This window comes from Anomaloglossus baeobatrachus, chromosome 6, assembly GCF_048569485.1.
Source record: "Anomaloglossus baeobatrachus isolate aAnoBae1 chromosome 6, aAnoBae1.hap1, whole genome shotgun sequence".
Taxonomy (NCBI): domain Eukaryota; kingdom Metazoa; phylum Chordata; class Amphibia; order Anura; family Aromobatidae; genus Anomaloglossus; species Anomaloglossus baeobatrachus.
Genome location: NC_134358.1, coordinates 7,561,882 through 7,574,038, shown reverse-complemented (window position 1 = coordinate 7,574,038; position 12,157 = coordinate 7,561,882). Strand labels below are relative to the sequence as shown.

Genomic DNA, 12,157 nt, shown 5'->3' with positions numbered 1-12,157 from the left:
AGAAAACCACATAGACTAAACCTCAAAATAAATATCTTTATTAATAATATTAATTTAAAATATAGACACCATATGTCTTCCAGACAACAATAAACAAATACAAAGTGAGTGAAGCTTAGTTGAAAAATAGAAAGGTGTGAGAGAATGAGTAATAGGGAATTAGTAGGTATAGGGTTTCAATGAACCTAAGCTATATCTCTATATAGCCCTTCCTACCAGCGGAGGGTGTCATAATGTTTAGGACCCCCCCGCTCCAGATGGCTGACCCTCACTGTCCCTATTTTCTACTGGCTTGTGTCCACCACCAACAACCAGGTGCAGAGTGTGTTAAAGACAAACTACATATAGTACACAATAGCGTTAAATGTAGGTTTTTTCACTGAATAAATATTCAATCTGAAAACTTGATATTTGTTAGAAGGGAGCGACAGGGTCTGCCTTGCAGGCTCCTGCAGCTCCTCCCGACGCGTTTCCCCCCCCTTCTAACGCAATGAAAGGGGGTTCATCAGGGGTAATAAGTAGAAGACACCTGTAAGAAAGACAGACATGTGTCACTATTCAAATTTAGGAATATACATGCTTCCTTGAACCAATGTGTGCAGTGAAGATGACTCACTTAAAAATGGTTAAAGCCAGTGACTCAATAAGTCTTCTGACCAGGAGAGGTGCGGCAAGTATTACTGTATCCTTTTTCACAAGATTCCCTATTACTCCATCAGGGTAAATGGACTCATAAGGGGGATTATGTCTTTGGACTTGCTGCAAAGCAAAAAGAGTGAAGAGGAAAAATTCCCTTAGGGCAACATACAGATTGTACAGAGTCACTATGTCAAGGGTAATAATAAACATATATAAAGAACCTGATTCCTCCTCAATGAGCCATGGCCCAACGGATATGTATTGGTCTCCAAATCACGTGGAAAGAAAACCTGCGATGTATAATCAACATATCCTCGTTAGAGCCATGATGGAGTGGGGGGCCATCCCCCCCAAAAAAAAACAAAAACAAAACAAAAGGTAAATATATCTACCCTCTGCACCCAATGAGTCAAGGTAGGGGTTGTTCCAGCCCAATTCCTGGAGAATTTTCACCACAAGGTTCCTGTTTGTAAAAATAAAAAAATCTACATCATACCCCCATTAAGTATATCCACATGCGTTAATTCTTGAATATCACATATGGCATAGGATCACTATAGTACGGATGGTAATAAAAGATAAAAAATGCAATAAGAACCTGATTGTTCCTTAGTGGGCAAGGGTCCTCATTGGGTGCAGAGGGTAGATATATTTACCTTTTTTTGTTTTTTTTTTTTTTTTTTGGGGGGGATGGCCCCCCACTCCATCATGGCTCTAACGAGGATATGTTGATTATACATCGCAGGTTTTCTTTCCACGTGATTTGGAGACCAATACATATCCGTTGGGCCATGGCTCATTGAGGAGGAATCAGGTTCTTTATATATGTTTATTATTACCCTTGACATAGTGACTCTGTACAATCTGTATGTTGCCCTAAGGGAATTTTTCCTCTTCACTCTTTTTGCTTTGCAGCAAGTCCAAAGACATAATCCCCCTTATGAGTCCATTTACCCTGATGGAGTAATAGGGAATCTTGTGAAAAAGGATACAGTAATACTTGCCGCACCTCTCCTGGTCAGAAGACTTATTGAGTCACTGGCTTTAACCATTTTTAAGTGAGTCATCTTCACTGCACACATTGGTTCAAGGAAGCATGTATATTCCTAAATTTGAATAGTGACACATGTCTGTCTTTCTTACAGGTGTCTTCTACTTATTACCCCTGATGAACCCCCTTTCATTGCGTTAGAAGGGGGGGAAACGCGTCGGGAGGAGCTGCAGGAGCCTGCGTGGCAGACCCTGTCGCTCCCTTCTAACAAAATATCAAGTTTTCAGATTGAATATTTATTCAGTGAAAAAACCTACATTTAACGCTATTGTGTACTATATGTAGTTTGTCTTTAACACACTCTGCACCTGGATGTTGGTGGTGGACACAAGCCAGTAGAAAATAGGGACAGTGAGGGTCAGCCATCTGGAGCGGGGGGGTCCTAAACATTATGACACCCTCCGCTGGTAGGAAGGGCTATATAGAGATATAGCTTAGGTTCATTGAAACCCTATACCTACTAATTCCCTATTACTCATTCTCTCACGCCTTTCTATTTTTCAACTAAGCTTCACTCACTTTGTATTTGTTTATTGTTGTCTGGAAGACATATGGTGTCTATATTTTAAATTAATATTATTAATAAAGATATTTATTTTGAGGTTTAGTCTATGTGGTTTTAAGGTAATATCTGAGTCAAATTTTCAGCTTTGCCCAACACCTGGTCGTCTAATGGTTAGACGAAGACCTGGAGAGGCGTACAGGCCAGTGTCCTGCACCCACTGTGAAATTTGGTGGATGATCGTTGATGATCCGGGGATGCTTCAGCAAGGCTGTAATTGGGCAGATTAAACCTTGTGAAGTGTGTGTGTGTGTGTGTGTGTGTGTGTGTGTGTGTGTGTACCCCCGACCTGCCTCTCTTGTTCCCCCTGAGGGTTTTTTTTTTATATCAGTGGTGTCCGCTCTCAGTAGCCCCTGCTTGATTGCGCTGCAGGTCGAGCGGTTTTACCACTTTGCCTTATTGCAAAAATGCTACCATCTATGCTACTCTATGATGGTGAGAGCGGGGGCTGCTTCATCTGATGGTGGGAGCAGAGAGCGGGGGGGATGCTTAATCTGCTGGTAAGAGCAGGGGGGTGCTTCATTTGATGGTGGGAGCAGAGCGCGGGGGCTGCTTCATCTGATGGTGGGAGCGTGCTATGCCTGCGTCTGATGGGGGCACTGGGGCTTGTCACGTTGGACGCAGGCATCGGGCTCCTCCTGATCTCACATTGTGAATGTGACTTCCGCTCCTCATACGTCTTTATGTTGGCGTTGAAGTTAACTGACGTTTAGGGAATGCGAATGTTCTTGGCAATGCTTCTGTTAGGGTAATAGTTTTGGGGGTTTTCCTTGAAAATGGGAAGCTTTCTATGTCCATTCCCATAATCATTATTGGGTGCAGAAATCAAAAACTTACCAATGTGCTACATTTCTTTTCGGATGCATTTTTGATGCCGCAGCTATTGGTTATATGGTGTTTTGTTTTTGATACGTCCTAGTATTTGGCTTTGTCCATAATTACATGCGCTTTATTACCTGTAGATATTTCACATCTAATGCAATTATAAGGGGAAAAATCCGCACATAAAACTCCGTGTACCCACCAGAGAACTTGATGTGTTGCAAATTTCCAGAACTCCCCACAGCAAGAAAAATAAACCTGTGTGCAGGAGCCGTCTGTGAATCGCATCCACTTTTACTGACGTCAGACGCTGCCATGATTGATCAGCAAAACTCATTGTGGAAACTTTTTTGCTTTACCTCAAGAGCTTCAGGATGAGTTGGCATTGAAGAGTTGCGAGTAAAGGCCGCTTTACACGAACCGATTTATCTGACGATATGTCGTCGGGGGTCACGGTTTTCGTGACGCACTTCAGTCATCGTTAGCGACGTTGTTGCGTGTGACACCTACGAGCGACTCCGAACGATCGCAAATAGGGTGAAAATCGTTGATCGTTGACACGTCATTCAGTTTCAAAATATTGTTCGTCGTTTGGAACGCAGCAGACATATTGCTACGTTTGACACCCTGTCAACGACGAACAACATCCACATGACCGCCTTGGTCAAACAATAAATCGCTGAACGATGTAGTGTCGTTTGTGAGATGTGTACGTGTGACCGCTACTAAACGACCTATGAGCGATCTCGGCAAATCGTAACAACGATCTGGGCATGTCACATCGCTAACTAGATTGCTAGCGATATCGTTGTGTGTAAAGCAGCCTTATGACGATCTTTCTTAAAAATGTTACAACCTTGACTGTCAATAATGCCGCAAGCTGATCTAGCAAGAATTCATTTTCTTTTTGTAATATTTTCTGTTCTGTTGCTTAGTGTTGTACCATTGGGGTCCGACACTCTGAGCTTTACTCACGTTTTTGCTGCTACATATTTTCGCTGCTACAGTAACGCAGCGTTTTACAGTACAAGAAAAGTGGATGGATTCATAGAAATCTCCAGCCTCTGCGCTTTTTTTACACTGCGTAAACTGACCTCCAGTGCACTTTTCCAAGCCGTAGCCTGTCAATTTCTCTTGCGCGTACATTGAGTTTTCTGTGCAAATTTTATCCGTAGTTTTGTATTAAATGCGGAAATTCCAGAGGTAAAAAAAACATGTGTTTTACGCAACAGGAATAGATCAAAAACGCATTTTGGCTTGCACCTAGCAATTTCAATACCTGGAAGTTTTTAATAATAATAATAATAATAATAATAATTATTAATAATAATATTTTATTTTGTTTAAACATAACCAAAAAGCATCAAAATCCGTAGGTATAAAGGTTTAATTTGTAGTCTAAACCTTTCTTTTATTTAGTATTTATTATTATTATTATTATTATTATTATTATTATTATTATTATTATTATTATTATTATATACTAACAGAAAATCCCATTTAAAAACTCTGAAAACTTATTCCTATCTCTAAATTATACAGTGGAAGATGTCATGCAGCAGTACTCGGGGGAAGACACAGTTACCCTCAATGTACAAGGCGGATCCGACACTACAGAGCGACCACATAGGCTCCCGAAGCGCAAACAACCTTCTGACCTAATGGTTACAAGTACAGGTCAGAAAGGGGGTAAGACGTTTCACTGTGACGATTGTGGAAAACAGTTTACAAAACATTCAAGTCTTTGTACACACCTAAAAATTCACATGAGGGAGAAGCTGAACTCCAATTCAGAACATGGAAAATGTTTTACAGATAAATCAAATCCAGGTAAAAATGAGAGAGTTCACGGACTAGTGAAACCGTATCCGTGTTTATTATGTGGGAAATATTTTACAACAAAACCAATTCTTGTTAACCATCAGAAAATTCACACGGGAGTAAAGCCGTTCAGCTGCTCGGATTGTGGGAAATGTTTTAGAAATAAATCGCATCTTATTAGACATGAACGCACCCACACGGGAGAGAAGCCGTATTCGTGCTCACTTTGTGGGAAATGCTTTACAGGTAAACCAAATCTGGTTATACATGAAAGGATTCACACAGGAGAGAAGCCGTATTCATGTTCACAATGCGGAAAATACTTTAGAGAGAAATCAAGTCTTTTTATACATAAGAGAAGTCACACAGGAGAGAAACCGTATTCATGTTCACTCTGTGGGAAATGCTTTCCCAAAAAATCCTATCTAGTTAAACACGAGAGGATTCACACAGGGGAGAAGCCGTATTCATGTTCACTATGTGGGAAATGCTTTACAAATAAATCAGACCTTGTTAAACATGAAAGGATTCATACGGGAGAGAAGCCGTATTCATGCTCTGAATGTGGGAAATGCTTTACAGAAAAATCCAGTCTTGTTAAACATGAGAAAATTCACACGGGAGAGAAGCCGTATTCCTGCTCAATATGCGGGAAGTTTTTTACCGATAAATCTAATTATGTGAAGCATATGAGAAGTCACACGGGAGAGAAGCCGTATTCATGTTCACTATGCGGAAAATGCTTTACGGATAAATCGAGTCTTGTCAAACACGACAGAAGTCACGCAGGAGAGCAGCTGTTTTAATGTTCAGTATATAGAACCATTTTTATAAGGAAATCAAATTTTGAAACCTCTGAAAAGATTCACATTGCAGAGAAACCATATTCTTGTCTGTAATATGGGAAATGCTATAAGAGCAAAACACATTAGCCAAACACTATTCTGCCATTTTTATTTATTTTTGGCTTTCACCCCGCGGGTTAAATATTACAATGTGTATTCGTTCGCTACATATGTGGGGGGAGGGGAGGTTTGGGTTTTATCATTTTTAGACTTTGCTCAGAATATAATAGCAAATGGGCTATTTTTTATGTTTACTTTTTCATATCTTTTTTTTTTACAAGTACGCTAAGTATTATTTCCCTTTTTGTTATTTTTGGACTTTGAACCTGCGATCACCCGATCGCCCATACATTACTGCAGTGATGTAGAATTGCAGTCTTTCGTTACTAACCTTTCCCCCCTGCACGTTCCCAACACCTTAAATACTGCTGTCCTGATATTGCTGCACCTTCTCCGTACCCGTGGTGTGGACATCTATGGTGGATGCCGAGAGCGGCCGGGGACAACCAGCAATTTTATGAATATTCAACTTTTCGGATGTTTTCTTGGGTCCTTCACAGACGTCCGCTCTGGATCTGGGCTTAAACTAACGCACATATCCACAAGAGCGACAAAAACCAAACATCTGAGGCATAAATAAGGCGTCTCCTAAACTTTCTTGATGAATATTCACCATTTTGGTGAAAAATTACAACTTTCTGTTTTAAAGCCTTGTCCTGTGGGTGGTGAGAAAACAATCTGCAACTGTTCCTTTACCGCAACATGGTGGTCGTCGTCACATATCCTGCTCTGAGCAGTTTGTTTCTTGTTTTTAATCAATAAATTGCTTTTTTATTTCTAAAGCACCAAATAATTTGTGGTTTTCTTAAAGTTTTGGCTGTACGTGTGCCGCCAGAGGTTGAGCTCATGGTGCTGCATCTAGTGATTTACAGATACAAATGTTTCCAAATGTGTTAGATTTTATCACAAGTCCCAAAGGTGCAAAATTCACTTGCTGTAAAGTTCGACACAAGTCACATGCGACTGCGATTTATCTGCACCTTCACAATATTGTCACCTTAGGACTAAGGGGCACTTTGCACACTACGACATCGCAAGCCGATGCTGCGATATCGCACACGATAGTCCCCGCCCCCGTTGCAGCTGCGATATCATGGTGATAGCTGCCGTAGCGAACATTATCGCTACGGCAGCTTCACATGCACTGACCTGCCCTGCGACGTCGCTCTGGCCGGCGACCCGCCTCCTTATTAAGGGGGTGGGTCGTGCGGCGTCATAGTGACGTCACACGGCAGGTGGCCAATAGAAGCGGAGACGTGGAGATGAGCAGGACGTAAACATCCCGCCCACCTCCTTCCTTCCGCATTGCCGGTGGAGGCAGGTAAGATGTTCCTCGCTCCTGCGGCTTCACACACAGCAATATGTGATGCCGCTGGAACGAGGAACAACATCGTAACATCGGTCATTTCCAAATTATGGAAGTGACTGACGCTACACTGATGATACGATTAACGAGCGCAAAATCGTCGTAATCGCATCAAAAAGGCTTCACACACTACGATATTGACAGCGACGCAGGATGTGCGTCACTTTCAATTTGACCCCACCGAAATCGCACCTGGGATGTCGTAGTGTGCAAAGTGCCCCTAAGTGTTTGCGGGTTTGTCGGATGATTGGCGGCACACGTGCACCGTCTGATTATCGATAATCCAGCTCTTATAGGAACATTCCTTATCAGCCGCTATACATGCACCATGATGTGTCCAGGAGGTGAGAATTATCAGAAGTATTTAGGAACGAGGCCAAACAGGTAAAATGAGTTTTCCAGGACTGCGCTGTATGGAGAGAGTTCCTACATTCAGAGCGACTGGAGTCCCCAGGATGTTATACTCCGGTTGATGTACATTTGGCTTCATGTAAAAATTTGTCTCCATAGTCTCACTGCACATAGAATAAAGAATCCACCGTCTCACTGCTCGTAAAATAAATTTATAGTCTAATGATTACATATTAAATAATCCATAGGCTCACTGCCCGTACTGTAAAGAATCCACAGTCTCACGTCTCATACGGTAAATACCACAGTCTCACTATTCATCCAATAAAGCAATTAGTTTTGCTGCTCATACAGTAAATCCACAGTCACTGCTCATACCGAAAAGAAGGTAGTCTCACTGCTTGTGCACTAAAGAATCAAGTCTCACAAACTGTACAGTAAAAACCAGACTTGCTGCTCGTACGATAATTGACGGTCTCACTGCTTGTAGAATAAAGAATCGTGCTCATACAGTAAAGATAATTCCTACTGCTTGTAAAGAATTTGTAGTCTCATTGCTCGTACAGTAAAGAATCCACAGTCTCACTGCTCATACAGTAATGCCATTTTCCCTGCTCGTATGGTAAAGATCAGCCTAACCGCTTGTACAATAAAGAATTCAGTGTCACTACTTGTGCAGTAAAGAATCCAAACTCACTGCTCGTAAAAAAACATATCACTAATCACTAGGTTCACTGATCATAAATTAAAGAATATCACTGTTAGTACATGAGTAAATAATGCAGTCTCACTGCTCATACATTAAAAAAATGAGTCTCATTGTACAGTAAAGAATTGTTGTCAATGCTCATACAGTAAAGAATCCATTCTCGCTGCTTATACATGAAGAATCCAGTCTCTGCTTGTAAAGAAACCAAACAGGCCCAAATAATACCCAGTGTCTATACAGTGTGTCCTCCCATATCCTGTCCACCGCCATTAACTTGAGAACGGCGGCAGCTATAGGCATAGAAGTGGTGTCTAGGTATAGTAAAGTAGCCACGCTACGCAATGAAATCACCTATAGTGCCACCTGGTGGAAAACAACGGAGTTAGTATTTTATCTCAAATGGAACGAGATAGAGAAAAAAGGGAATTACAAAGTTTTGGGCATCATCAATTCAATAAGAGTCCACACCTTGTACAGAAATGCTGTGATTAGAAGGTGTAAACCTCACAAGGCTGCGGACGTGAAGCGACACCTCATGGAGACCTTGCAGCGTGCAGCACGATACAGTATGCGGTCCAGAGTCCAGATGTGCATTGCAGCTGACGGTGGCCACTTTGAGCATCAAAGTTACATGAGCGCCATATGCATGACCAGCATTCAATGTTTTGGGGGGGGTCATGGGTTTTATATCACAGCATTTCTGTGCAAGGTGTCGATTCGTATTGAATTGATGATGCACCACAATTTTTTAATTCCCTTTTTTTCCCTCTATCTCGTTCCGTTTTTGAGATAAAATTGCTAACTCTGTTGTTTTCCACCAGGTGGCGCTATAGGCGGTTTCATTGCGTAGCGCATGGCTACTTTACTATACCTAGACACCACTTCTATGCCTATAGCTGCCGCCGTTCTCAAGTTAATGGCGGTGTATACAGGATATGGGTGGACGCACTGTATAGCGGTGCGGTGTATACAGGATATGGGTGGACGCACTGTATAGAGGTGCGGTGTATACAGGATATGGGTGGACGCACTGTATAGAGGTGCGGTGTATACAGGATATAGGTGGGCACACTGTATATAGGTGCGGTGTATACAGGATATGGGTGGACACACTGTATAGAGGTGCGGGGTATACAGGATATGGGTGGACGCACTGTATAGCGGTGCGGTGTATACAGGATATGGGTGGACGCACTGTATAGAGGTGCGGTGTATACAGGATATGGGTGGACACACTGTATATAGGTGCGGTGTATACAGGATATGGGTGGACGCACTGTATAGAGGTGCGGTGTATACAGGATATGGGTGGATACACTGTGTATAGGGGAGGTGTATACAGGATATGGGTGGACACACTGTATATAGGTGCGGTGTATACAGGATATGGGTGGACGCACTGTATAGAGGTGCGGTGTATACAGGATATGGGTGGACACACTGTATATAGGTGTGGTGTATACAGGATATGGGTGGACACACTATAGAGGTGCGGTGTATACAGGATATGGGGGGACGCACTGTATAGAGGTGCGGTGTATACAGGATATGGGTGGACGCACTGTATATAGGTGCGGTGTATACAGGATATGGGTGGACGCACTGTATAGAGGTGCGGTGTATACAGGATATGGGTGGACGCACTGTATAGAGGTGCGGTGTATACAGGATATGGGTGGACGCACAGTATAGAGGTGCGGTGGACAGGATATGGGTGGACACACTGTATATAGGTGCGGTGTATACAGGATATGGGTGGACGCACTGTATATAGGTGCGGTGTATACAGGATATGGGTGGACACTCTGTATATAGGTGCGGTGTATACAGGATATGGGTGGACACTCTGTATATAGGTGCGGTGTATACAGGATATGGGCGGACACACTGTATATAGGTGCAGTGTATACAGGAGATGGGTGGACACACTGTATATAGGTGCGGTGTATACCGGATATGGGTGGATACACTGTATATAGGTGCGGTGTATACAGGATATGGGTGGACGCACTGTATAGAGGTGCGGTGTATACAGGATATGGGTGGACACACTATATTTCATATACAATTCCTAAAGAGACACTCAAATAAGGAGTTTAACATATTTAATCTTTATTCAATAATTGGATAATGCACATATACAGTGCTGGCCAAAAGTATTGGCACCCCTGCAATTCTGTCAGAGAATACTCAGTTTCTTCCTGAAAATGATTGCAATCACAAATTCTTTGGTATTATTATCTTCATTTATTTTGCTTGCAATGAAAAAAACACAAAAGAGAATGAAACAAAAATCAAATCATTGATCATTTCGCACAAAACTCCAAAAATGGGCCAGACAAAAGTATTGGCACCCTTAGCCTAATACTTGGTTGCACAACCTTTAGCCACAATAACTGCGCACAACCGCTTCCGGTAACCATCAATGAGGTTCTTACAATGCTCTGCAGGAATTTTAGACCATTCTTCTTTGGCAAACTGCTCCAGGTCCCTGAGATTTGAAGGGTGCCTTCTCCAAACTGCCATTGTGAGATCTCTCCACAGGTTTTCTATGGGGTTCAGGTCTGGACTCGTTGCTGGCCACTTTAGTAGTCTCCAGGGCTTTCTCTCAAACCATTTTCTAGTGCTTTTTGAAGTGTGTTTTGGGTCATTGTCCTGCTGGAAGACCCATGACCTCTGAGGGAGACCCGGCTTTCTCACACTGGGCCCTACATTATGCAGCAAAATTTGTTGGTAGTCTTCAGACTTCATAATGCCATGCACACGGTCAAGCAGTCCAGTGCCAGAGGCAGCAAAGCAACCCCAAAACATCAGGGAACCTCCGCCATGTTTGACTGTAGGGACCGTGTTCTTTTCTTTGAATGCCTCTTTTTTTTTTTTTCCTGTAAACTGTATGTTGATGGCTTTTCCTAAAAAGCTCTACTTTTGTCTCATCTGACCAGAGAACATTCTTCCAAAACGTTTTAGGCTTTCTCTGGTAAGTTTTGGCAAACTCCAGCCTGGCTTTTTTATGTCTCGGGGTAAGAAGTGGGGTCTTCCTGGGTATCCTACCATACAGTCCCTTTTCATTCAGACACCGGCGGATAGTACGGGGTGACACTGTTGTACCCTCGGACTGCAGGGCAGCTTGAACTTGTTTGGATGTTAGTCGAGGTTCTTTATCCACCATCCGCACAATCTTGCGTTGAAATCTCTCGTCAGTTTTTCTTTTCCTTCCACATCTAGGGAGGTTAGCCACAGTGCCATGGGCTTTACACTTATTGATGACACTGCGCACCGTAGACACAGGAACTTTCAGGTCTTTGGAGATGGACTTGTAGCCTTGAGATTGCTCATGCTTCCTCACAAGTTGGATTCTCAAGTCCTCAGACAGTTCTTTGGTCTTCTTTCTTTTCTCCATGCTCAATGTGGTCCACACAAGGACACAGGACAGAGGTTGGGTCAACTTTACTCCATGTCACCTGCTGCAAGTGTGATTTATTATTGCCAGCCCCTGTTAGGTGCCACAGGTAAGTTACAGGCGCTGTTATTGCACAAATTACAGAAGCAGCACAGGATTTTTCAAACCGTGCCAATACTTTTGTCCACCCCCTTTTTTATGTTTTGTGTGGAATTATATCCAATTTGGCTTTATGACAATTTTTTTTTTTTTCTTCATTGAAGACAAATTAAATGAAGATAATAATACCAAAGAATTTGTGATTGCAATCATTTTCAGGAAGAAACTAAGTATTCTCTGACAGAATTGCAGGGGTGCCAATACTTTTGGCCAGCACTGTACACTGGAGATCAAAATGAGAGAACAGCACACACTTTTTTAAATGTTGCGGTCATTGTGTCGTCCTTACATGAGGAAACTCGCAAGATTTTCTGCTTGTTCCATAAATTGAATTTATTGTAAAGCAAATAATAAAAATATAAGTGAGAAATG

The 12,157-nt window shown here is 42.3% G+C and overlaps 1 protein-coding gene across 1 annotated transcript in view; it reads left to right on the top strand.

The window, feature by feature from the left end:
- LOC142316917 (uncharacterized) overlaps window positions 1–6,581 on the top strand; it is a 30,591-nt gene extending 24,010 nt beyond the window's left edge. The window contains exon 8 of the mRNA XM_075352695.1: window positions 4,617–6,581. Within this exon, the coding sequence (XP_075208810.1) occupies window positions 4,617–5,701 (1,085 nt within the window). The 3' untranslated portion in view covers window positions 5,702–6,581. The remainder of the gene's footprint in view (window positions 1–4,616) is intronic.
- Window positions 6,582–12,157: the final 5,576 nt, after the last annotated feature.